At 40.9% G+C, this 26,316-nt stretch overlaps 1 protein-coding gene across 1 annotated transcript in view; it reads left to right on the top strand.

Moving 5' to 3' along the window:
- The window catches only part of ccdc141 (coiled-coil domain containing 141), a 171,397-nt gene that overhangs the window by 57,091 nt on the left and 87,990 nt on the right, over window positions 1-26,316 (top strand). Inside the window, exons 9-13 of the mRNA XM_060828119.1 lie at window positions 2,025-2,160; window positions 4,011-4,130; window positions 9,502-9,693; window positions 11,372-11,549; window positions 22,459-22,465. Coding sequence (XP_060684102.1) covers window positions 2,025-2,160; window positions 4,011-4,130; window positions 9,502-9,693; window positions 11,372-11,549; window positions 22,459-22,465 — 633 coding nt within the window. The remainder of the gene's footprint in view (window positions 1-2,024; window positions 2,161-4,010; window positions 4,131-9,501; window positions 9,694-11,371; window positions 11,550-22,458; window positions 22,466-26,316) is intronic.

Raw genomic sequence — 26,316 nt, 5'->3', positions numbered from 1 at the left:
AGTTTGCAGTGAGGAGAAGGGAGGTTGGGGGAGGAATAGGTGCATAGTTACTGTCCACCATTTGCAGCTAGTACATCAAAAAAGAAAGTGGGATGACAGGGAAGTGGAATGTGACAATGTGGATTAAGTAGATGGACACCGTTACCTTAATTAATTTGAACCTCTGTGCTACCCTCAGTTATAGTGGCTGGAAGAATGGTGAGCACTACCTCCTCCTTGGGAATAAGGACAAGCTTCTGCACCAGTTAGATGGTACTGTTTACTCGCTGCCTGATGAAGGAGCAGCGCTGTGAAAGATTGTATTTACAAATAAACCTGTCGGATTATAACCTGGCGTTGTGTGATTTTTAACTTTGTCCACCCCAGTCCAACACCTGCACCTCCACATCATGGGTACTATTTACTGTTATGCAGCATCTTCTTGTACATGAAAGACGCAGCTGTTGTCAGTGAGCATGGTGTGATGTGGCTGTTGAGGTTGGTGGTGTGCTCAAGATGTGCAATGTGAGTTTTAGGATTATCGTTGTGCTAAGTCGATGAGGACAAAAATGAAGTGATCTCATCTCAATATCTTCTGACAGTTTGGAGGGCCACCTTTCCCCTGCAGACACAAATCTTCTCTCCTTCTGTCAACCATCTGAACCAAGGTAACATCTGGTGCAACACCAAGTGCAACATCTGAGAATCAACACTATATGTTTTGCCAGTAATACTACTACATGATGCTCTTCCTGCTGTCAATGCCTTTCCTTGCCCCTTCCAGCTCTGCTGTTACTGGTTTGCACCTTCCCTTTAAAGCATGCAAGATCACTTTCAGTAATGCAGGTTAGCTCCGTTTAATAGCCTCACATGAACTTTAGGACCCCTTGCTGTGGAACACTGTTAGGTGAATGAGCAGGTTGTATTTGAATAAATAATTGTGCATCACGATCCCCTTGCCTATCTACAGAGGGTTTTCTTTAATTTTGCCTACAATACTTTTTATATGTCATTTGAAAATGACAGATAAAAATTAATATTTTCACTTGACTTCAGAAGACTACAAATCCTAATTTTTCATAAAAACGGGAAGGCTTCAGGTATCTAAGTATAAATTATCCATAGATGGTTGGACTAGAACTGCTTTGTAACCAAACCAAGATGTGATCATTGGCATATGAAAAACCTTTTCAGGCAGCAAAATCTAGAATGTACTGCCTGAAAACATGGTGAAGTTAGATTCAATTGAAGCACTTGAGGGAATTGGATTACTATCTGAGAAGGAAGTGAGGACTGCAGATGCTGGAGATCAGAGCTGAAAATGTGTTGCTGGAAAAGTGCAGCAGGTCAGGCAGCATCCAAAGAGCAGGAGAATCGACATTTCGGGCATAAGCCCTTCTTCAGGAATGATTCCTGAAGAAGGGCTTATGCCCGAAACGTCGATTCTCCTGCTCTTTGGATGCTGCCTGACCAGCTGCGCTTTTCCAGCAACACATTTTCAGCTACTATCTGAGAAGGAATGCAGGGTGGAGTGGCACTCAGTTAATTGCTCCTTCAGATGGCCACCACAGACATGACTGGCTGAATGGTCTCCTTCTATGCTATAACCATCTGTGAACCAACATTTACACGTTTTTCTTAAAATTTAGAGAAAACATTACTTTAAAAACTAAAGTACAGACATAAGCATAGGAAATGCAGAATTTTAGATATGTTTTTTTCCTCTTTTTGTTTTGTAAGCTAAAATGAAGCAAAATCTAATGCAGTGAATTATTAGTGCAAAATATGTATGAACATTTGAGATAATTCAAAGGAAACTTTAAAATATCTGAGAGGCATCTCCTTGCACGTGTTGGAATGTGAGAATTTTTCAAATGCTGAAATCTGCAAGGTCAGAAAAATGACTTGCTTTTTGTGGAAGTGGTATAGGTTACTGACTCCTGCCTATTTTTATTGTGTCTCTTCTGGATTAATTTAGCACTCGGTAAGTCCCTTCATTAGAGCTGGAACTATATCAGCAGCTGTCTCTGTATGTTTAATTTCAGAGCCACTGGAATTCAGGAGATGATTGGCTACATTCAACAGAGAGTAGATCATTTGACTGGACAATGCTTTGCTCATAAAGAGCTAGCTTTAAAGAAACAGCAATTGACCACATCCTTTGATGATCAATTTGAAAAGGTATAAAATAATCTAATCCAATTGATTTGTACCATTTTGCTAGGCGACACGATTGAAGAGCTTTGCATATTGTTCAAATGTTGTGTTTATTAATACACGTTTAATAAAAGTAATTGGTTATTAATTTAATAATTTGCTTTTCACACACTTTTCCCCAGCTTTTAAAAGCTAATTCATACTGAACCTTCACATTAACTTGTTACAAGAACCTGAAACACGAGTGTAAGTGACCATTTAGTGGATCAAGCGCATTTCTCCCAAGCTAATGTGATATTTCAAGGGTAAAACACCCAGGAAGACAAAAGATCATAAACTTAATAATGCAGCATCAATTATTAATTATGACGTTTAACCTGTGTATATTTCTGTCATCACAAACTCAAATTGATGGGGTGGAGGATTTTGTTCCATAGCTTGTAGTACACTTAAATCAATATAAATATTAGATTGGTTAGTACCAATAATATATAAGTGCTAATTTGAAATGTTCTATTCAATGGAAAAATAAACAAAAAACTCTGGGTAGTGGGAATTTGAAATTAAAATAAAAGTGATAGAAATACATACTTAGCAATTCATCAGTGAGGAAATCATGAGAATTGAAGAAAGGTAGAGCTGTGGTAGATTTTGAGCCAGTGAAACTGTACCTCAGTTAGTTGATCATCTGACAAAAAAACTCGAGAAAATCTTTGCTCAAGCCAAGCTGGGAAAAGCCTCTATCATATTTAAATTCACTTATGATTGATTATTTATAATATTTAATTCCATAAATATGAGCAGCTACATTAAATACGTAGTAGGAGATCCATTTTTTTTTAGATTAGATTACTTACAGTGTGGAAACAGGCCCTTCGGCCCAACAAGTCCACACTGACCCGCTGAAGCGCAACGCACCCATACCCCTACATTTACCCCTTACCTAACACTACGGGCAATTTAGCATGGCCAATTAACCTGACCTGCACATCTTTGGACTGTGGGAGGAAACCGGAGCACCCGGAGGAAACCCACGCAGACACGGGGAGAACGTGCAAACTCCACACAGTCAGTCGCCTGAGTCGGGTATTGAACCCGGGTCTCAGGCGCTGTGAGGCAGCAGTGCTAACCACTGTGCCACCGTGCCGCCCACAAATTTTGTTCAGATTACAGCTTCTAAGTTAAGATCTTATTAGTTATTGCAAAGAAAAACCTTCTTAACATCAAGGGTGATTTCCTCAACATGACAACTGAACAGTGATCAGTCATATGTACCTTTTATAACAAGCTGAATAAATTTGGGATTTGAGCTGTTCAGGAAAATAGTTGGTGTCAAAGCTGCATGACTGTGCAATAAAGCACTAAGCGAGACTACTCTTGTACATTGCTAGAGTTGTCTTAGAAACTCCAAAGAGCTAGACAGAAGGTTTTTTTCAACAGGAAGGATCCTTGATAATCAAATATAGAAAAGCTTTTTTCCAGGTTTGTAAACTGAAAACTTTATTTTAGATGATTGCAGTATATTGGAACAAAATTATTACCTGAATAGAACTATGTATTTTAGCAAGGCCACTGGCATGTGAAAGTGAAAGTCAGACATAAAGCAAGAGCAATTAAAATTTTGTCTAATATTTTGAAAAGAGATGACTAAGGTAAATAATGTAAAAAAACTGAACAGAAAAATTAGAGCAAATAAATTAATCTAACCTAACAATACTTTTTAAGATCAATTTCACCTTTTCCTATCTTTTAAAGTAACTGCTTTAACTTTATCAAATAAATTATTTGTTTCATAAAATAAATTACTATGTCGGGTTGTTTTTTGGGCAGATTCGCAGAAGCTAGATTTGACTTTAAATGTGCAATTTCTCAAGGTCTCAGGATGTCTCCAAGCATACAGATCACGCCTTTCCAGTACATTAGAACCAGGTTCCTCTCTCTCTGAAATTGAAGACATTCTGAATAAATATCTAGAAATGGCTGATCAGTTTAAGGTAATTTATATTGGCAGATGTCCATTTTATAAAGTTGCATGTGTCTTCTAGGTGAAGTTTATTGTTTTTTTTTCAACTTTATGTATTGGTTTTGTAACGTAAAATAATAAATTGCCTGCAGAATATTGAACTACATTCTAACAGTAAAAGGTATTGTACCTTCTGATTCTTCACAATCAGAAATGTAAAACTGTATAAATATCATCAACAACTTGTTGATGGTTTTCTTTTACTATTTAGTAATTATATATCTACTCATGTATTTCTTTTAAAATATTATTGATGCTGGAGAGAATAGTTTTCCTCCATTAGATCATGTTGTTCTTGGTTTTGAAGATGATTCCAGTTTAATCTGTGCAGTCTCAGAACCTTATTTTGACTGTTTTTAAAATACATGCATGCGTGTGTATGTGTGTGTATATGTAAGAAAGACAGAGACAATTCCTTCAAGCTGAACTGGTCTAACGTGAATTCAAACATCCACATTTCTGGTCTAGCAAGGATCACACTATCCTCAGCTCAGCTTGTTCTTTAGTCTGACCGAGTCCTTGTCATCATCACAGTGAGTGTAACTGCACTCAATTCTTTCAGACCCATCTACCACATCTGCTCCAAACTTATCAAACTTAAAGTTGATACCACTCTTGTTATTTACAATTAAATCACTCCATTTTCCTCTAGTTATTTGATTGACAAATTTCGAAGTCATGAAGGTTTCACTATTCTCCCTATACATGTCCTGTTTGGACTTGGAAGAATGATAGGTTTTTGGGGAGAAGACAATAGACATGGATAGTCTTTCTGACAGTCTGAATTGTGTCATTTTCTCTTGAACTTTTTGCCTTGAACTCACACAATCCTTCATGTCTGGTTGGCTCATCAGTTTAACTCAGATATGGGTCAGCTCTTACAGAACATGATTCATGATAAATCTACATCCCTGCCTTGGAACTGCAGATACTTGCTGTTCCCGCATGTCTTTTGTCAGGTCTGAAATGCTTTCTGTATTGCTTTCTGAAGTACTCTTCTGTGTTGGGTGTTGCCACAAAGTTTGTTGACATGAGCAAACAATAGTACCTATTTGTTTTCAGAGTCACCAACATGTCTTTCTCCCGCATTTTTTCCCTGTTTGTTTTACTTGAGGGCAATTTAATTTCTCGCAGTTGGCTCTATTGAGTATTAGTGCTGGTAACTGCTGCTGCTGTTGCTCAGGTGTTCAGCCTCCAAGAGTGGGTAGCCAATCAAATGCCACCAACTTTCTGGGATCTGTGATCACTGTCTTAATTGGAGATGCCTGAGGATAAATAATTGTAACCAGAACCCTGAAGTGCAAGTGAATGGGGCTGGATTTCTGGTGCCAGTCATGAAGGGCCGAGCAGGATGGGTGTGGAGGCTCAACGTAAAGAGCAGTGGGATATCTTTCCTCAGGATCTTCCTTTCCGATATCAGGTACTTTTGGTGAACAGGACACTCAGTAGTGAGGGAACGACCTTCCAAACACCAGCACAACCACACACCACCCCCCATCTGCTGCATTACCCACATATTCACTGGCATTCGTCTAGTGACAGCATCATGAGGCTCTTAACTAACCTGTAAGTGGTCACTTCAAGGCCTCAACTGGGCTTCAGGCAGGGGAGGGCCATTCTCAGGTTTCCCAGCCCTGACTGATTGGGCAGAGGATCGAGAAGGTGGAGAGCTCTTCACCCTGTACCCTCTCTGCCTTCCAGCGCACTCATGGAAGGAACATTAAATTCTGTCCAAAGTATCAGGTCAATGATCTTTCATCAGAATTGGGGGGACAACAAAGAGAGATTCAACATGTTTAAAGTAAGTACAGAGGCAAGGGAAAAGACAGAAGAAACAAAGAACAAAGCAAAAAATCTATGATGAGGTGAAAAGCAGGGAAAAATAATGATGAATTTGTGTCAGTCCAAAGCAAAAGCATTTGGTAATGGGATAAATAAAGAAACAAAAGATGTTTCTAGATTATGAATAATGAGAAAGCAGAATAATTACTAACCGTTCCGCACAGTTCCAAGTGTGATGCGGAGTTCCCAGTCAGTTTAATTTTCAGTTCTTTTCTCATTCTCTGCCCTTGTCCTTCTACACTGTTCTGTTGAAGCTCAAAAAAACCATCTAATTCATCAGTTAGGTAAACTAATGCCTTCTGTCCTCCAATGAATTGAAATTCAGACTGTAACCTCTGTCCCCATTTTATTCTGCGCTTTATTGCTTCATTCCTAAATGGCATATGTTGCTATTGCTGTTCATACTTCCTCTACACGCAACTTCTCTTATCCCATTACCATTCCTCTTTGCCTTGCACTTGAGCTCAGTTAGCTCAGTCGGTTGAATGGCTGGTTTGTGATGCACAGTAATGCTAACAGGGCTGGTACCATTCCCATACCATGAGGGTGTCACCTCCTCAACTTGCCCCTTGCCTGAAATGTGGTGACCTTTGGGTTATACCAGTTGTTTGTCTCTGAGAGAGCAGCCCTGTGTTCCTCCGGGCCTATGGCTACATCACTGCTTTTCACCAGCATCCCTTTTGCGAATTAATGCCTACCACAGTTTGCCTTATTACAGATATTTTTCTTTTGTTTTCTTTCTGCTCACTTCCTGTGCATCTTTTCTTGCTTTAATATGGTTATATTTTGGGGATTCAAGATGGCGGCGACCCAGCAAGTCTGAGTCTACAGTGCTTCTCCCAAGACTTGGGCAAAGTGGATCACCCACCCCCACCACACTCACCAAATCATCTAAAATAGCTTTTATTTAATATAATTAGTTGTTTGGTAGTGTTAGTATTAAATTTAAATAATCTAATCTCTTAGGAAAAATGACTAAAGGGAGGAGAGCCCACAGCTCTCAGCAAGCAGGAACCCCTCCCCCACCCTCTCCAGCTGCAGCTGAGGCATCCATAGCCGCCTCGGGGGACTTACCGACAATAACAAGCCTTGTGGAGATGATCACCAAGCTGGACACGAAAATCGACGCATTTATCGAGGAGTCCCGAAATCGATGGGACTCACTCTCGGCCGCGCTGCAGAAGCAAGGTCAAGACATCCAGGAACTCGAGCGCCGAGTCAGAGGGGCGGAGTTAAAGGCCGCGACCTCCGAGACTGCAGCTCAATCGGCCGCGGATCAGGTCTGGACTCTCAAACAGCGAGTCCGGACCTTAGAGAATTACATCGACGACCTTGATAATCGAGGTCGCCGAAAAAATATTCGTTTGCTGGGCCTTCCCGAACAGGAAGAGAAAGGCCAGCTCACAGCATTCCTGGAACAGTGGCTGCCACAACTTTTGGATCTGGAGGCTGGATCAGGCCAGGTGTGGGTAAATGGACCTACCGGGTCGCAATACGCGGGCCTGGCTTGAACCAGCGCCCACGCCCGGTCCTGTTCCGGCTGCAGAGCTATAGGGAGAGGCAGATACTCCTAGATGCCTCTAGAAATCTTGGAAAAGATCCCAAAGCCATGATCTATAAAGGATCTAAGATCATGTTATTTCAGGACTTCTCCCTGGCTCTGGCTCGAAGGAGGAAGGTGTTCGATGAGGTGAAGAAGTGTTTAAGGGACTTAAATATTCAATACTCCTTACGCTACCCAGCGACGCTATGTTTTAACCACGAAGGATCCGGGTATAATTTCAGATCTCCAGAAAAGGCTAAGGAATTTTTGGACTCTCTTAAATAAATCGTAAGAGACAATGTATGTTGGCTTGCCTTTTCCCCACTCCGATTTATATCCCCCCCCCACTTTTTCTTTTTCTTATCTTACTGTTTATTATTATCTTGGGGAGGGGGGGAGAGGGAACTATTTATTTGCTCTCCATTTAACGATTTTTTCCCCCCGCCTTAGGGTTCTTTTATTTTATTATTATACGTATGTATGTGTGTATGTATATATATGTGTGTGTGTGTATGTATGTATGTGTATATATGTATGTATATATATATATATATATATAAGCCGGGGGGTTTAGTTAATGTTGGTGGGGAGAGGTGGTTACCTTATTCTATTTTACTTTTGTCTCTAGGAGCGGGGTTATTTTCCCTTGCTATTTTATATTATTATATTTAATTATAATTTGTTGAAGTTGTAATTTTATAGTTATATATGTTTATACATGGTATTAATACTACCAAATATACTCAGGTGGGGGTGGGTGGGGGTAGGGTGCTCACTGTTAACTCTAGCTCGGTATTATATCTGAATTCTCCTCATCCTATTAAGGAGCGCCTGGGTCAAGGGTGGGGCAGGATATGATTGGGAGAGGATATGATTGACCGTTGGAAAAGAAGTGATACCCCCTGGGAACAAGGGGGATAATCTCCATTCAAATATGTTTTATAATTTTTTATTATTTAGAAATAGTTTTCTTTTTATTATACTGTTATGAGTGCATTAGAGAACCTTTTTTTTGTAAATTCTATATGCTCTTTGCTCGGGATGTTTTAGATAGGGTTTTCCCTCCCGAGGGGTCTCGGATTTACCCGGATGATTATGGTTGATCAGTCGGTTAAGTGGTGCACCTGGAATGTCAAATAGGAGGAGATTATTTTCTGTTTTCTCTTTCCATATAAGGAAAAATATTTTAGTAAACTGGGTGGCTGAAGGTTCCCCTGGATTTTCAAATTGGCCCAGAGTAATTATGGAATGTATTCCTCCTGACTTCCTTACAAATATGGTGCACCGAAAGACGGAATTATTTTATAAAATATGGCAGCCCTTTTACATAGATATTTTGGCTATCCCAACAAGGGCTTTTATTTAATTGAGATTACAAACATGGCTGATCCGGGGCCCCTTGGGAGAGGAATCCCGCACGAATACGGGTTTTGTTATATATGATGTTAACACATTCCGAGCAAGTATTTTAATATCCAACTTCTATGTTAACCGTTGGGGTTTTTTTTTCTCTCCCCCACTTCTTTTTTTTCCTCTCATTTTCTCTTATTTGAAAGATGTAAGTGACTCAATTATACACTCTGGCTAATTGTAGGTTAGATTAGTAATTAATTGAGTTTTGTTTTTTCTCTCTCGTTATTTTTCTTTTGTTAAATTTTGATTATTGTATATTTAAGATTTATTTCTATATTAATGTTTGTACTTGAGAGTTTTGTTTATTTTTGTAAATTTGTTAAAATGTTAAATTTCTAGTAAAAATATCTATAAAAAAATGTTATATTTGTAACCCTTTCAGTTCTGATGAAATGTCATCAGCTTGAAATGTTAACTCTGTTTCTCTCCCACAGATCTGCTAGGTTTGCTGAATGTTTCCTCCTTTTATATTTGGCCTATCACATATTGTTTTCCCTGTTTGCTTATGTTATACAACTTACTGAAACTATATTTTGTGTTTCAGGAGGTAGAGAATGAATTAGCACACATTACAGACATCATCAAGCAGGTAGAACTGTTTGATGTCCCAGAAGTAAAATTATTTTCTGAGAGGTTTGTTATCCTGAATGCCGAATGGAAAACATTGTGTCGGAACCTGAATATACGGATTGAACACTTGCAATCTTATAGGACATTTCTAAAAGAAGCTGAAGAGGTGGATACTTCTTTTTAAAAATCATTCTATTGATGAAATTTTAGTAAACTTTTTCGCTGTTCGGAACTCTGCAAAGCTCTAATTTCTCAAATTAACAAATGCTTTCTAGTTCTGAGATTAGCAAGACATTTTACGTTGTTAAAATCTCACATTGCTTTATAATTTTCAAAGTTTGAAAAGTTAGAAATCTAATTTCTAACAATAATATCATTTTATTGATCATTTTGAAAAACGTTCACCAGGTTATAGATTGTGAGACCAGTAGTCCTTGGGTTTAAAGATCATTTACTACAATTAGACACTATGGTAACTCTTTAAGATGAACTTCAGCTTTTAACAGAGTCTTGTTTGCTGCAAGACTATATGCAACTTACAAGATAGAAGAATTATGATGACTATATAGCAGTGACAGATTATTGCATTGATGATAGCTCATATGTGATTGATTACCAATATTAAAAAAAAACAATGTGCTCAGTTGAGCAGTTATAGAGTCATAGAATCAGATGTACAGCATGGAAACAGACCCATTGATCCAACTCGTCCATGCCGACCAGGTATCCCAACCCAATCTAGTCCCAGGTGCCAGCACCTACCCCATATCCCTCCAAACCCTTCCATTCATATTCCCATCCAAATGCCTTCTAAATGTTGCAATTGTACCAGCCTCCACCACTTTCTCTGGCAGCTCATTCCATATACGTACCACCCTCTGAGTGAAAAAGTTGCCTTTTAGGTCTCTTTTGTATCTTTCCCCTCTCACTCTAAACCAATGTCCTCTAGTTCTGGACTCTCCCACCCCAGGGAAAAGACTTTGTCTATTTATCCTTTTACGGATTTATTTGACTACTCAGATAATATCGTCACTACACTGCATGCTATGTCATTTTCACTGAACTGAATACTGATAAAGAAGGCATGTTATTTGGTTTGTACATTTGATATTATCTACTGTTTAAATAACTCTTAATATTTTTACAAATAGTTTTTTTTACTTTTTCTAAAGATTTGCACTAACAATTGTACATATTATGGCTTGGATAAAATCTGTTGCTATAACCAAAGTCTGTGGTGGATGAATAATTTGAGCTATGTGGAAGCAAAAGGAATTAGATGTGTACATGACATTGTTGGATGTTTGTGGGTGAGGTAGAGTATCTCTATTTTAGGACTAGAGTCCTGACAGTGATGGAGTGCTGCTGGATGACTGATGGGAGTCTGATCAGTTGAGCAATGTGAGATGTTGGAGGATTGGTTTACGAAGCCATTATGTTTTTTTCTGCCATTGCTGCTCAGACCAGAAACTGGGAATTGACATCCCAGGCTCCATGGTTACATTCAAAGGTTGATCCTAAAGTCTCCTGGCCCTCTTTAGAAACACAGTCTTCCTCCATCTATCTCCCTCCATTTAATCCTTCAGTATTAAAATTGTAATCTTGTGAATCCTGGTGTTCTTACAACTTTGTTTTTGAAGTCGGGTTTTATAAACTTTCAAACAGTAATGTTTTCAGTGTATACTGTACTTTGTTTTCTTCTAATCAATAATTTAGTTTATAATTTGTTCGCTACTTGAAATATTTAAGTTCCCCATCAAACTACTCACTATGTTGAAAGACTAAATTATATACCATGGGCTTGTTTTAAAACTAATCTCTACATCACGTTTGACATGAATCAGGTTGAAGCATCTATGCGAAGTTTAGAAGATTGTTTCCAGTCTCATTTAACGAAGGATAATGAAGAAAATGTCAGGTCATTGTTGGAGCTTGCTGATTCCAAATGGCAGTTGGTCCTAATGAATTTTCTTTCCCTCCAAGATCTGGGGTTCAACTTTAAGAGCACAGTAAATATGGTCAGTTTTTTAAAAAAATTCAATTAAACTATTTAAATACATGTTTCTCAATACATTTATCAAATGTAGAATTCAAAGTTGCTTGTGCTTCATCAACTACCTAGTTGGACTTGACTTCTTAACATTTTGCTGTAATTTTTATTTCTGTACATTCTCAAGTGCAATTTTCCAAATTTTGGTCCTGTTACTGTAGTTTTGTGTCACATAAGTCACCTGACATTTATGTAGGTTTTATGTCCTAGAGCTAAATTTTTTTGAACCTTCACTGTTACTGTATCCTGGAATTTACTTTCTAAATCGTACTGCGGACTGCAGTAATTCAAGAATACAACTCACCACCGCCTGCTAATTGTCAGTTAGGGATGGGCAATAAAAGCTGGCCTACATCTCGTGATTCAATAAAGAAAGTATTTTTTCAAGGATTAGAGAATCAGAATATATTCAACAAGATCATTCTCCGATAAATGACAAATTTTGCCCTGAAGAACCTCATGAAAAACATTTAATTTCTTTCAAGAAGAAGCATTTTGAATATGCCAGTCAGTTTAAATATTACTTTGACCAGATGCCTACACCAAACAAATATAAGCAAGATAAACTGTTTCCATAAATCTGTCATAGTGCAGGGTTGATTGATACTCTTTTGCCCCAGTCATGGGTTTGGCAGCATGGGGCACTTAATCAAGGGGAGTGTGGCGGGTGAAGACTTCTTCCCAAATCAAGCCTGATTAAATCTGTAGAGAGAAGGTCTTTTAATGGCCTGCTCTTCACTTTGTCAATTGAGGCTGTGAAGTGAACCATTGCTATACACTTAAAGATCTTATCTCACTGCCGGTGATGTTAATCCAGCAGCGGCAGAGGTGACTCAACATGTAGGGAGAAACCATACAGGTTGCTTATTGGGTCTCCAGGGGACCCTTTGTTTAAAGGCACAGTGCCTGGTTTCAGAAGGGAGACCCACCAAATGCAACCTTCTTGGCATTGCAGCCACTCTGAAACTCCACACCCCATTACCCCTCCACCCCTGTTATCAATCATCCATGTTCGGAGACCTCAGCTGGAAATCCTACTCACAGCAACCACTGCTGCCAAGTGGCACTGCATTGCAATGGAATTGCTGAGTTCTGATTGGGCAGCAGCTTTTGGCAAGTGGTATTTTGTCTCCAAGCTCCTTGACCCTTTAGAAGGCCGACATTGCCTTGCTAAGTGCCTGAATGGCATTTACTTCCCTAATAATTGGCTGTGCAGTAGGCAAATAAGTTTCCTTTTGACTCCATTAAATATCATCCATAGGATCATAAGATATAGGAGCAGAATTAGAACATTCAACCCATCGAGTCCATTTTGCCATTTCATCATGATTCTCAACCCCATTCCTTTGCCTCCCCCCACCCCCCGCCATAATCCTTGATCCCCTTACTAATCGAGAACCTATCTATCTCTGTCCTAAATATGCTCAGTGACTTGGCCTCCACAGCCTTCTGCAGCAATGAGTTCCACAGATTCTCCAGCCTCTGGCTGAAGAAATTCCTCCTAAAGGGTCTGCCGTACATTCTGAGGCTGTCCCCTCAAATCCTGGGCTGTCCTACTCGTGAAAACATCTTCTCCACATCCATTCTGTCCAGGCCTCTCAGTATTCTAAATTTCAATCAGATCCTCCCTCATCCTTCTAAACTCCATCGAGTACACACCCTGAGTCTTTGCCCATTTTTTTATCCACATTCATTGCCCATTCCCCTAACTGTCCAAGTCCTTCTGCAGAGTTCTTGATTCCTCAATACTACCTGTTTCTTTATCTGCCTTTGTGTCATTTGCAAACTTAGTAACAGTGCCCTCAGTTCCTTTGTCCAGATCATTAATATCTTGCATGAATAGTTGAGGTCCCAACACTGACCTCTGTAGAACTCCACTAGTCACTAATTACCATCCTTAAAAAAAATCCTTTTCTCACCACTCTCTGCCTTCTGCCAATCAGCCAGTCCTCTGTCCATGCCAGGACCTTGCTCAGAACACCATGAATTCTTATTTTGATTAGCAGCTTCGATGTGGCACTTTGTCAAAGGTTCTGGAAATCTAAACCAGTCACGTCTGGCTCTTATTTGTTTAACTTGCTACTTATGGCTGAGTGCCGAACCAGAGGACACCGCTGAAAAATACGGGGTAGACTGTTTAGGACAGAGATGAGGAGAAACTTCTTCACCCAGAGAGTGGTGGCTGTGTGGAATGCTGTGCCCCAGAGGGCAGTGGAGGCCCAGTCTCTGGATTCATTTAAGAAAGAGTTGAATAGAGCTCTCAAGGACAATGGAATCAAGGGCTATGGAGATAAGGCAGGAACAGGATACTGATTAAGGATGATCAGCCATGATCATATTGAATGGTGGAGCAGGCTCAAAGGGCAGAATGGCCTACTCCTGCACCTATTGTCTATTGTCTATTATCTCAAAGAATTCAAACAGATTTATCAGACATGGCCTTCCCTTCATGATGTCATGCTGACTCAGCCCTGTTTTCTCATGCACTTCCAAGTATTCCTCAATCTCATCCTTCAGAATAGACTTTCAAATCTTAGCAACCCAGGTAAGGCTACATGGCCTATAGTTTCCTGTCTTCTGCCTGCTTTCCTTCTTAAACAGGAATTTTATGTTAGCCATTTTCCAGTCCTCAGAGATCCTCCCTGACTCCAGTGATTCCTAAAAGATCATCACCAATATCTCTATCAATCTTGCCAGCTATTTCCTTCAGAACTCTGGGTGTAGTCCATCCAGTCCAGACGATGATCCATCTTCAGACCTTTCACCTTTTCCAGCACCTTCTCCTGAGTAATAGCTACTACACTCACCTCTTGTCTCCTGACTCTCTTGTATTTCTGTTATGTTACTGGTGTCTTCCAATGTGAGGACTGATGGAAAATATCTGTTCAGTTCCTCTGCCATTTCTTTATCCCCTTTTCAACTTCTCCACCTTCATTTTCCAGTGGTCCAATGTCTACTTGTGCTTCTCTCTTACCTAATATGTATTTAAAAGAACTCTTGCAATTTGTTTTGGTAATACTAGTGAACCTATTTCATCCTCTCCTGCTTTATATACTTTTAAAATTATCCTTTGCTATTTTTAAAGGCTTCCCAATCTTCTAGCTTGCCACTGATACTCACCACATTGTGTATTTTTTCTTTTGCTTCAATGCTGCCTCTAACTTCCTCTTCTAGCTTAGGATGAATTTCTGCTGTGCCTCCTAAATTACCTCCAGAAACTCCTGCCACTGCTGCTCCACCATCTTCTCTGGTAGGCTCCCCTTCCAGTCAAGTCTGGCCAGCTCTCCCCTCGTGTCTTTCTACTTATTTTTACTCAATTGTAAACTGTTACATCTGATTCCACCTTCTCCAAACTGTAGGGTGTGCTCTATCATACTATACTCACGTCCGCAGAGGTTTCTTCAACTTAAGCTCCCTAATCAAATCTACCTCATTACACATCACTAAGTCCAGAATTGCCTGTTCATAAGTGGTCTCTACCACAAGCTGGCTCAGAACAACAATCTTATAGACATTTCACGCTTTTAGTGAGATCTGTTGGCAACCTGATTTTCCCATCCACCTGCATGTTGAAGTCCCCCATGGTTATTGTATTAGTCTCTCTCTCTTACATGCCTTTTCTGGCTCCTGATTGATTTTCTTCCCCACATCTGCTCGAAGGCCTGTACATAACTTCAATCAGTGCCTTTTCTCCTATGAGGTTCATTAACTACACCCACACAGATTCTATGCCTTCCACCTCTGTCATTTCTGGCTATCGATTTTAATTTCACTTCTAACTGAAAGGCCAACCTCTTCCTCATCTGCCTGTCCTTTCAATAGGATGCATAGCCTTGGATATTTAGCTCCTAACCTTGATCCCTTTGCAGCCACATCTCTCTGGCCTTTTCATGCTTTTGGTTCACCATCCCTACCTTGATATTTTAGTTTGCAGTTGCTGTATTGTAGGGGCAAGCATTCTAATCAAACCATATGGATAATGTAAGGATGAGGTCTTGATCCAGTAACCAAAAACTCCCTGAGAACCAGATGTCTTGTTCAAAATGAGAGACCTTTTCCATATAGCAGTGTGCAAAGAGAAGTCACAAATTATTGTACAGTTCTACAACACCTTGTTTAAACTAATTGAGCAGCCAATTTGTACTCACTGTGGTTTATTTGACAAGTTATTTCTTTAATTTAGTCATCTCCCACTTTACTCTATTCCCTGATCTGCTACCTCTTGGTTAGGTTATTCATGTGCTTCTGTGCAACTAACAGGCAAAATTTCAGTCAGAGAACATAGAACATTACTGTGCAGTTATAGATCCTTCGACCTTTGACCTGTGTAACCAATCTGAAGCACATCCAACCTACACTATTCCATTCTTGTCCATATGTTTGTCCAAAGACCATTTAAATGCCCTTAAAGTGCTGTTGCAAGCAAGACATTCCACACCCCTACTACTCTCTGAGTAAAGAAACTACCTCTGACATCTGTCCTATATCTATCAACTCCCAATTTAAAGCTACGTCCCCTCATGCTAGCCATCACCATCCAAGGAAAAAGGCTCTCACTGTCCAACCTATCTAACCCTCTGATTTTCTTATATGTCTGAATTAAGTCACCTCTCAGCCTTCTTCTCTCTAACAAAAACAGCCACAAGTCCCGCAGCCTTTCCTCATAAGACTTTCCCTCCATACCAGGCAACATCCTAGAAAATCTCCTCTGAACCCCTTCCAACGCTTCCACATCCTTCCTATAATGCAGTGACCAGAACAGTACGCACTACTCCAAGTGTGGCCATGCCAGAGTTTTGTACAGCTGCAGCATGATCTCATGGTTCCAAAACTCAGTCCCTTTACCAATAAAAGGTAACACACCGTATGCCTTCTTAAGAACCCTATCAACCTGGATGGCAACTTTCAAGATCTATGTACCTGGACACCGAAATCTCTCTGCTCAACTACACTAACAAAAATCTTACCATTAGCCTAGTAATCTGAATTTCTGTTACTCCTTTCAATGTGAATCACCTCATACTTTTCCACATTAAACTCCATTTGCCACTTCTCAGCCCAGTTCTGCAGCTTATTTATGTCCCCCTGTAACTTACAACATCCTTCAGCACTATGCACAACTCTACCAACCTTAGTGTCATCCTCAAATTTACTAACCCATCCTTCTACACCCCCATCCAGGTCAATTATAAAAATACCAAACAGCAGTGGATGCAAAACAGATCCTTGTGGTAAAACACTAGTAACTAAACGCCAGGATGAACATTTCCCATCAACCAACACCCTCTGTCTTCTTTCAGCTCACCAATTACTGATCCGAACCACTAAATCACCCTCAATCCCATGCCTCCGTATTTTGTGCAACAGCCTACCATGGGGAACCTTATCAAATGCCTTCCTGAAATCCATATACACCACATCAACCACTTTACCCTCATCCACCTTTTTGGTCACCTTCTCCAAGAACTCAGTAAGATTTGTGAGGCAAGACCTACCCTTCACAAAACCGTATTGAATATCCCTAATCAACTTATTCCTTTCTAGATGATTATAAATCCTATCTCTGATAATGTTTTCCAACACCTTGCCCACAACCAAAGTAATGCTCATTGGTCTATAGTTACCAGTGTTGTCTTTACTCCCCTTCTTGAACAAGGGGACAATGTTTGCTATCCTCCAGTCTTATGGCACTATTCCTGTAGACAATGATGACATAAAGATTAAAGCCAAAGACTCTCAATCTCCTCACTACCTTCCCAGAGAATCCTAGGATAAATCCCATCCAGCCCAGGGGATATATCTATTTTCAAACTTTCCAGGATTGCTAACACCTTTTCCTTGTGAACCTCAATCCCATCTAACCTGGTAGCCTCTATTTCCGTATTCTCCTCGATAACATTGTCTTTTTCTAGTGTGAATACCGATGAAAAATATTCATTTAGACCTTTCTCTATCTCCTCTGACTCCATGCACAACTTCCCACTACTATCCTTGATTGGCCCGAATCTTACTCTAGTCATTCTTTTATTCCTGATATACTTACAGAAAACCTTAGGGTTTTCCTTGATCCTGTGCGCCATTGACTTCTCACGTCCTCTCTTGGCTCTTCTCAGCTCTCTCTTTAGGTCTTTCCTCGCTAACTTGTAACTCTCAAGTGCCCTAACTGAGATGTCACATCTCCTAACATAAGCCATGTTCTTCCTCTTGACAAGAGATTCAACTTGCTTCATAAACCAAAGTTCCAGCGCTCAACAACTTTCTGTCTGACAGGTACATACTTATCAAGGACCTACAGTAGCTGTTTCTTGAATAAGCTCCAAATTTCAACTGTGCCTATCCCCTGCAATTTCCTGCCTCATTCTAAGCAGCCTAAATCTTGCCTAATTGCATCGTAATTGCCTTTCCCCCAGCTATAGCTCTTGCCCTGCGGTATATACCTATCCCTTGCCATCACTAAAATCAACATAACCGAATTATGGTCACTTTCACCAAAGTGCTCAGCTATCTCCATATCTAACACCTGGCCGGGCTCATTACCCAGTACCAAATCCAATGTGGCCTCACCCCTTGTTGGCCTGTTTATATGCTGTGTCAGGAAAGCATCCTGCACACATTTGGTCAAAAGCTGACCCATCTGAAGTACTTGAACTATAGTATTCCCAGTCAATGTTTGGAAAGTTAAAATCCCCCATAACAACTATCCTGTCACCCTTGCTCCTATTGAGAATCATCTTTGCTATCCTTTCCTCTACATCTCTGGAAATATTCAGAGGCTGATAGAAAACTCCCAAAGGATAACCTCTCCTTTCTTGTTTCTAATCCCAGTCCATATTACCTCAGTAGATGAGTCCTCAAACATCCTTTCTGCCGCTGTAATACTGCCCTTGATGAACAATGCCACACCACCGCCTCTGTTACTATCTTCTCTGTTCTTACTGAAACATTTAAATCCTGGAACCTGTAGCAACCATTCCTGTTCCTGCTTTACCATATCTCTAAAATGGCCACAACATCGAAGTCCCAAGTATCAACCCATGTTGCAAGTTCACCCACCTTATTCCAGATGCTCCTGGCGTTGAAGTAGGCACACTTCAAACCAACTTCTTGCTTGCTGGTGCCCCCTTGAAACCTCATTTCTGACCTCATTACTCTCACCCTCCTGTATACTGGAATGACAGTTTAGGTTTCCATCCCCCTGTTGAATTAGTTTAAACCCACCCAAAGAGCATTACCAAGTTTCACCTCCCAGGATATTTATCCCTTTGGTTCAGGTGAAGACCTGTTTGTAATGGTCCCACTTACCCCAGAATGAGCTCCAATTATCCAGGAATTCAAAACCCTCCCTCCTGCACCATCCCTGTAGCCACTTGTTCAACTCCTCTCGCTCCCTATTCCTCACCTTGCTAGCACGTGCCACAGGCAACAAACCAGAGATAACAACTCTGTTTGTTCTAGCTCTAAGCTTCCACCCTAGCTCCCTGCATTTCTGCTTTAAATCCCCATCCTACCTATATCATTGGTGCCTATGTGGACCACGACTTGGATCTGCTCCCCATCCCCCTCAAGGACCCTGAAAACCCAATCAGAGACATCATGAATCCTGGCACCCGGGAAGCAACACCCAACTGTGAGTTTCTCTCGTTCCCAGAACTTCCTATCTGTCCCCCTAACTATGGAGTCCCCAGTGACTAATGCTCTGCTCCTTTTCCCCTTTCCCTTCTGAGCAACAGGGGCAGACTCTATGCCAGAGACTTGTACCCCATTGCTTACCCCGGTAAGTTGTCCCTCCCAACAGTATTCAAAACAGTATACTTGTTGTTGAGGGGAATGGCCACTGCACTATCTACTGGTTCCCTTTCTGTCCTTTGATGGTAACCCATCTCCTTTCTTCTTATGCCTGAGGTGTGACTATCTCCCTGTAACTCCTCTCAATAACCCCCTCCACCTCCCGAATGATCCAAAGTATCAAAGTAAACTATAACTCATCTAAAAAGGCACTCAAGCTAAACTACACTATCCTCTTCACTCCATTACTGATGGCAAGACAACAGATTCTTATAGTTTCTTTTTCTAATGAATGGTTTGCTCACTACTCTAGCAACGTCACGGTATGACATTTGATCAGAAGTCCAATAGCAATGAGCAAATATGCCCAGCAGTACCTGGGAAGTAATTCTATTCCAAGGTAAACGTCCACTCTGATATCCCAGTCCCAAACTGCTGCCAATGTGTATCTTCCACTTTGGCTTTGACTTCCTCACTGAATTGTTTGATCTCCTGTTTGAATTAGAATTCAAATTAAAATCCCTACCGTGTGGAAACAGGCCCATTGGCCCAATAGGTCCACACCGAGCCTCCAAAGAGTAACCCACCCACGTCTATCCCCTTACCCTATATTTACCCCTGACTAATGCACCTCACCCATGCAGCCCTAAGCACGATGGGCAATTTAGCATGACCATTCCTGGTGAAAGGCTTTTGCCCGAAACATCAATTTTCCTGCTCCTCGGATGCTGCCTGACCTGCTGTGCTTTTCCAGCACCACTCTGATCTAAACTCTGGTTTCCAGCATCTGCAGTCCTCACTTTTGCCTAAGATTTAGCATGTCCAGTTCACCTAACCTGTGGGAGGAAACCGGAGCACACCAGCGCAGATACTAGGAGAATGTGCAAACTCCACAAAGACAGTTGCCCGAGGCTGGAATTGAACCCGGGTCCCTGACGCTGTGAGGCAGCAGTGCTAACTGCTGAGCCACTGTGCTGCCGTTAACTGATACTGATTCACGGATATGGCTTCATTGTTGTCTCATCCAATTTCATCTTTCTGTAGATATTCTGTCAGTTTTGGAATTCACATTCCTTTGGGAAGAATGTGGCTCAGCAAGTCCTCCGATCATCATTTATGTTAATCCACTCCCTATGGGAAGGCCAGATGTTAGTTTTCACTGAATGTCCAATTGTAAGTGGGACCGAGAATCAGAATCTCAAGTTGCCCATCCATTGGGTACTGGTATTGAGGCTGGCTGGCAGGCCCTTTTCTGCAGTATGCCACCTAGATCAGTTTGTGGTGGGTGCTGGAAATTTCAAGGGTACAGATTAGTATGGAACTAATGTCATATAAGTCTCTCGAATTTAATTCTATGTGATATGGACAGATCAAGATTATTTTCTACATCCAGCCAGGAAATCACTCCTGATCATAGGGTATGGGGAAATCCTTTAGCCATTTTTTTATCTTCCATATTATCCCTGTATTATCCAATGTTTTGCGATCATGTTTATTAAATTCTAAACAAGTATAAAATTCAGTTTGGGCATTGAACTCATTATCATTTAGATGTCAACATGCTCACAGCCCTAATTCATTAATAAATGCTGACTTGCTCTACACAATCATTGCAATGGTTTTTGTTTCAGATTTAGGATTACAATTAATGTGTTGGTGCTTTTCAGTATATATCCAGCCAGTGTGCTCAGGTATTTTTAATGGCGTTTAGCACCTTCTCTTGTTCAGAAACATTGATCAAATTACCCCAAATGTAAGGCTGCAGTTAACACTCACGTTGGTTAGACAAAAATATGGAATGGTGCTTAATCCCAACCCAGATAACTGCATGTAGTCAACAATCATGATGCTGGATTCATGTCTGACAACTTTAAATGTAATAGGAATCTTCTTGCTGCTCTTTGTAAGTTCTGGTACTGCTGTTTCCCATTCCCAGCTGCCTTCAACTATTCCGTATGAATACTAGTTGGTGAACTGTGGCATTTAACATTCCATGGACCTGACTGTAAATTGCATCACTCAAGCTCTTATAGAACAGACTTTGAGTTCCTTGGTCATGCAGCTTTGTTCTATCCATGATCATGGTTGCCAGTCATATAGTAACACTATGGTGATGTACTTACATCAGGTCTGGAGAGCACACAGAACAATACTTTTAACAGTATCTCTGAACATGTGACAATAATAAATCAAATCAAATGATCCTGTAAAGAGGGAACGTACCAGACACTAGTCACCACCAGCTACTTCTTATTATTCTTTGTATTTTTACATGCCTTGGTCTACGCTCGGTTTTGCCATCTGCCTTTCCCTTCCAGAATGCTAAGAGTAAGTGAGGACTGCAGATACTGGAGAGTCTAAGTCAAAAAGTGTGGTGCTAGAAAAGCACAGCAGGTCAGGCAGCATCCGAGGAGCAGGAGAGTTGACGTTTCGGTCATAAGCCTTTCATCAGGAATTGGAAGGGGGGGGCTGGGGAAAGGGAATGAGAAATAAATGTGGAGGTGGGGCTGGGGGGAAGGTAGCTGGGAAGGTGATAGGTAGATACACGTGTGGGGTGATAGTGATAAGTCGAAGGGGGGGGTGGAGGGGCTAGGTGGGAAGGAAGATGGGAAGGTCAAGAGGGTGGTGCTGAGTTGGAAGGTTTGGAGTTGGATGAGGTGGGGGGAGGGGAGATGAGGAAAATGGGGAAGTTGACGTTGATGCCATGTGGTTGAAAGTTCCCAAGGCGGAAGATGAGGAGTTCTTCCTCCAGGCATTGAGTGGCTTGGATTTGGCAGTGGAGGAGGCCTAGGACTTGCATGTCCTTGATGGAGTGGGAGGGGGAGTTAAAGTGGTGGGATTGGTTGGTGCATGTGTCCCAGAGATGTTCTCTGAAACGTTTTGTGAGTTGGCATCGTGTATGTTGAGGAGACCACATCAAGAGCAATGGACACAGTAAATCAGGTGTTTAGATGTGCAGGAAAATCTCTGCCAGAGGTGAAAAGATCCTTAGGGGCTTTGCGTGGAGGAGAGAGGGGAGGTATTAGCACAGGTTTTACACCTCTTGCAGTGGCAAGGGAAGGTGCCGGTGGTAGAGGGTGGATTGGTTGGGGGCAGGTGGGGGGTGTCGTGGACCTAACAAGGGAGTCATGGAGGGAATGTCGCAGTGGAATGCAGATAGGAGTGGGAAGGGAAATATGTCTCTGGTGGTGGTGTCTGACTGTAGGTGGTAGAAATTGCAGAGGATAATGCATTGTATCCACAGATTAGTGGGGTGAAAGATGAGGACCAGGATGTACTATCCTTGTCCATATATTAGTGGTATTAGCAAAATGCTAACCCTGGTTTTAACCTAACCATCCTTTAATCTCTTCCAATCCATCTTGCAAAGTCATGAAATACAAGCACACAGACATCATGCACATAAAAAATAAATCTGTTTATTCCACATGAAACAGAGTCATGCATGTTTTTAAAGGAAGAAAACCAATGAAATACGTTATGACACTTTAAACAACAAACTGCTTTAAAACCACCTACGACACACCACATGGTGTGACACAGATACTACCTTGCAAACACACTGTTGGAAGAGCTGCTTGCCCAGTCTATGTGAGTGTGTCTCTCTTTCTGTCAGTCCAGAATAGAACAAAGAATTTGTTTCAGCACATTGTTATTGATTCAACAGCAGTTTGTCACAGTCAGTATTTTGCGAGTGCTCAGAAGTAGATATGTATTTACTTTTCTGTAGTGTATACCTCATGATGCATGCATCCTTACTTCATCGCAGGTATTTCAAGCCTTAGCTTCTCTTTTTCTGGTGGGAACTGAGTAAGACCTCGAGTTAGGGTAGCCAGCAACAACTCCTTTCTATCTCATTAAAACTGTGGAGTTTTATTATTTTTTAATCCATCTGATGAGTGATCATTAGGCTCTTGCCCTTGTGTCAGTTTTGCCTTCTCTGAGACTAGCCTTTTCAGTTCCTCAGGGGTGAACGGGACAACAAATTTCTTTTCCAGCAGTCCAGAAACCCTGTCATCTGTGCTGGGTACAGAGCCCTTTCTCCGAGTTGGTCGCAAAGCACGAATGATCCCTTACCTTTTGAAGCTACCATTGATCCTGCTACATAACGCATGGTCCGCAGTTGGCCTCTGACTACAAAACCTCGTGGCCATCCTACTATGTTTCTCTCTCCCTGCCTTAGCTTCACTAAGCTTCTGCTTCAACCAAATCTTGTCTTCCCCTATCTTTTCCCCTTTCCTTGATATATCCTTGATATTTCCACACAAAGTCTTCAGGAATTTCACTTTTCCAGCCCACCTGTCTCCTCTGTAAGTTTATGCTGTTCTACCCCTCATTTATCCCTTTCCTTCTCGAAGACTCTCTGTCAACTATAGTATTGCTATTTTCCTTCTCTTTCCTTCATTTTTGCAAGTTTCATTGCAATTGGCTACACTTCCTGTTGTTCACCTTGAGATTAATGGGCCCACTGCCTCGACTGCTTTCAGTTGCCTGTCTTTACTTGTAGACACCTGTGTCCACTGTTCTGGCTTACTGACCAGCCTAGCTGAAACCATGCAACTTGTACCCAGCTTCAAAATTCCAATAACTTAACCCCTCATTTCTTTTCATAGCTGCTTCTTTTAATTTTCAGCAATTTAAAACAACTTAATTGTTCAGACACATTTCACAGGAGTTTATACTGATCATCAAATCTGAACACAAAGTGACTATAACACCAACATGGACTCTCTCTTACTCACAAGCACACACACAGCAGAATTCTAGAGCCCTGCAGTGCTTCAAACATAATAATGAAGAGTCAGCTAGACTTGAAACATTAGCTTGCTCTCTCTCCTTGGATTCTGTCTGACCCAGTGTGACCTCCAGCATTTGTTGTTTTCAGTATAATTTCTATGAATCTAAGTTTTCCCCGACTCTGGGCCAAGTGTGTTTTAGCCATAGATTCTATCTGCTATTGTTTCTGGACTTGTTTTATGAAGTATTAATTATAACCACCCCCCGATTTACCTTGCCCATTTGCTGGGTATCCCATTTGATCTTTTGCTTCTCTGGTGACTCTCCAGGATTCCAATTTTTGTTCTTCATCTTATCTATCAATTTCCTCTTTATTGTCAACTCAAATTTTGCCTTATAAAATAAAGAACTGCAAATGTGGAGATCTGAAACAAAAACAGAAATTGCTGGAGAAACTCAGCAGAACTAGCAATATCTCTGGAGAGAAAGCAGAGTTAACATTTTGAGTCCGGTGACATTTTAGTTCTGATGATGAACCACTGGACTCAAAACATTAACTAGGCACTTTGGTTGATCTATCTGGTTCCCAAATAAAGATATTGGCAACAGACATCTCTCTGTGTTTCAACTCATCACTACCTCGAGTTTCTTAATGTTGTCCTAATGGCCAGACATTGTCCCTGGCCTCTGCCCTTTGATGATTCTGACCTTAGTCACACAACAACATGGATCTATCCACTTGGTGATTTTGGCTGACCTATCATGCAATGGTCCAGACGTACCCTGACAGCTCTACGTTCTGTGTCAATAACCTCCTTATTCTTATCTATCTAATGTACAATGCTTCTGACCCTGTCGACAACTCTTTACCCTGGCACATGCTTTTATCACTCAGCACGCAAGTCTCCAGATGTTAGTTACTTGCTACCCTTTTGGATTGCCAGCCCCATGACTGTGAGGTAAGCCTTCCATAAGTATGGGTGATAAAGCAAACAGGCTCATTCGTTGACTAGTCTCCTCACACTGTGGTCCCGAGGTGACATATCTCATTCTGTCAACACTTGTAAGGGTGAGGGTTCAGCCCAGTACCCGAAAGCACCTTGAGATTTGGATGGCCTGTTCAAAACAAGTGATCTTCATTAGATACGACCTTGCAAGGGGAATGATGCAGGGTAAAATATTTGATTAGCCAACTTATACAGTTACAGATGTTTGTTTGGCAATCCATTTGTTTAATTACATCATCTTCCCACTTTTTTCTCTTCCCTTATCTGCTTCCTCTTGGTTCGGTTATGCACCTGATTCTTTGTGTCTAACAGGCAAAGTTGTAGTTATACCAGGCATCCTCTGGTCCTCTTACACCAGTCTCCATTTAGAGCTGTCAATCTAATATTTGGGACTGCTTAGTAGGCAAATATTCAACTTGTTCTTGAAGTTTTCAATGAAATTTTATTGATTCAGTGGTTTAGTGTGACTGAAATCTGAATGTCATATTGAGTGTGTTGTGTTTGAATATCCATAAAAGCACCAGCAGGCTAGCTATTCATAGCTTTCTCCTTTTGATGTTGAAAGCAAAGCCATTACAGATTTATTTGATATAGCCTCCTTAGAGACTATCTGCAAAGAACAAGCTATTCTTTTACCTTACTGTATTGGAAACAGAGTAGCTGACTTGACAGAGGGAAGACAGTTTCATAATTAGCAAGGCATCCGAAGTGCAGAGTGTCAGCTGCCAGTACTGGGCTCTGCTTTACAAACCTCACACATTGGAGTTGTGGACTGATCTTCTTGTAGTTTATTTATATGTTTGAATGATCATTATGGTACCTTCTTAACATGTTGCTTCTATGCTACTGCATTAAATATGGTATGCCAAAGTAATAAAAGAAATGTCCTGGAACATACTCTGGCAATATCTGTGGACAGGGAAATGGTTAATATTTCAAGTGGAATGACACGGGTGGTGACGTGATTGATGCTGTTTAAGATAAGCGATTGGATATAACGAAGTGGAAGGTTGAGGAGAGAGTAGAAAGGAGAGAATAAATAACAAAGATGTAATGAACCAACTGACAAAGGAAGTGGTAATGGTTGTGGCAGAGAAATAAAGCATTGTTCCAAAGTAGATGTTAATGGCCCGCTCATGTAAGGAACAAAAACAATGATGAGAAAGAGGCAAATGAAGCAAGGGTGATGTGAGAAAGACTTTTCCACTCA

This window comes from Hemiscyllium ocellatum, chromosome 7 (assembly GCF_020745735.1).
Source record: "Hemiscyllium ocellatum isolate sHemOce1 chromosome 7, sHemOce1.pat.X.cur, whole genome shotgun sequence".
NCBI classification, from domain to species: Eukaryota; Metazoa; Chordata; class Chondrichthyes; order Orectolobiformes; family Hemiscylliidae; genus Hemiscyllium; species Hemiscyllium ocellatum.
Note: the sequence above shows the minus strand (reverse complement) of the source record. Positions and strands in the feature narration are given on the sequence as shown.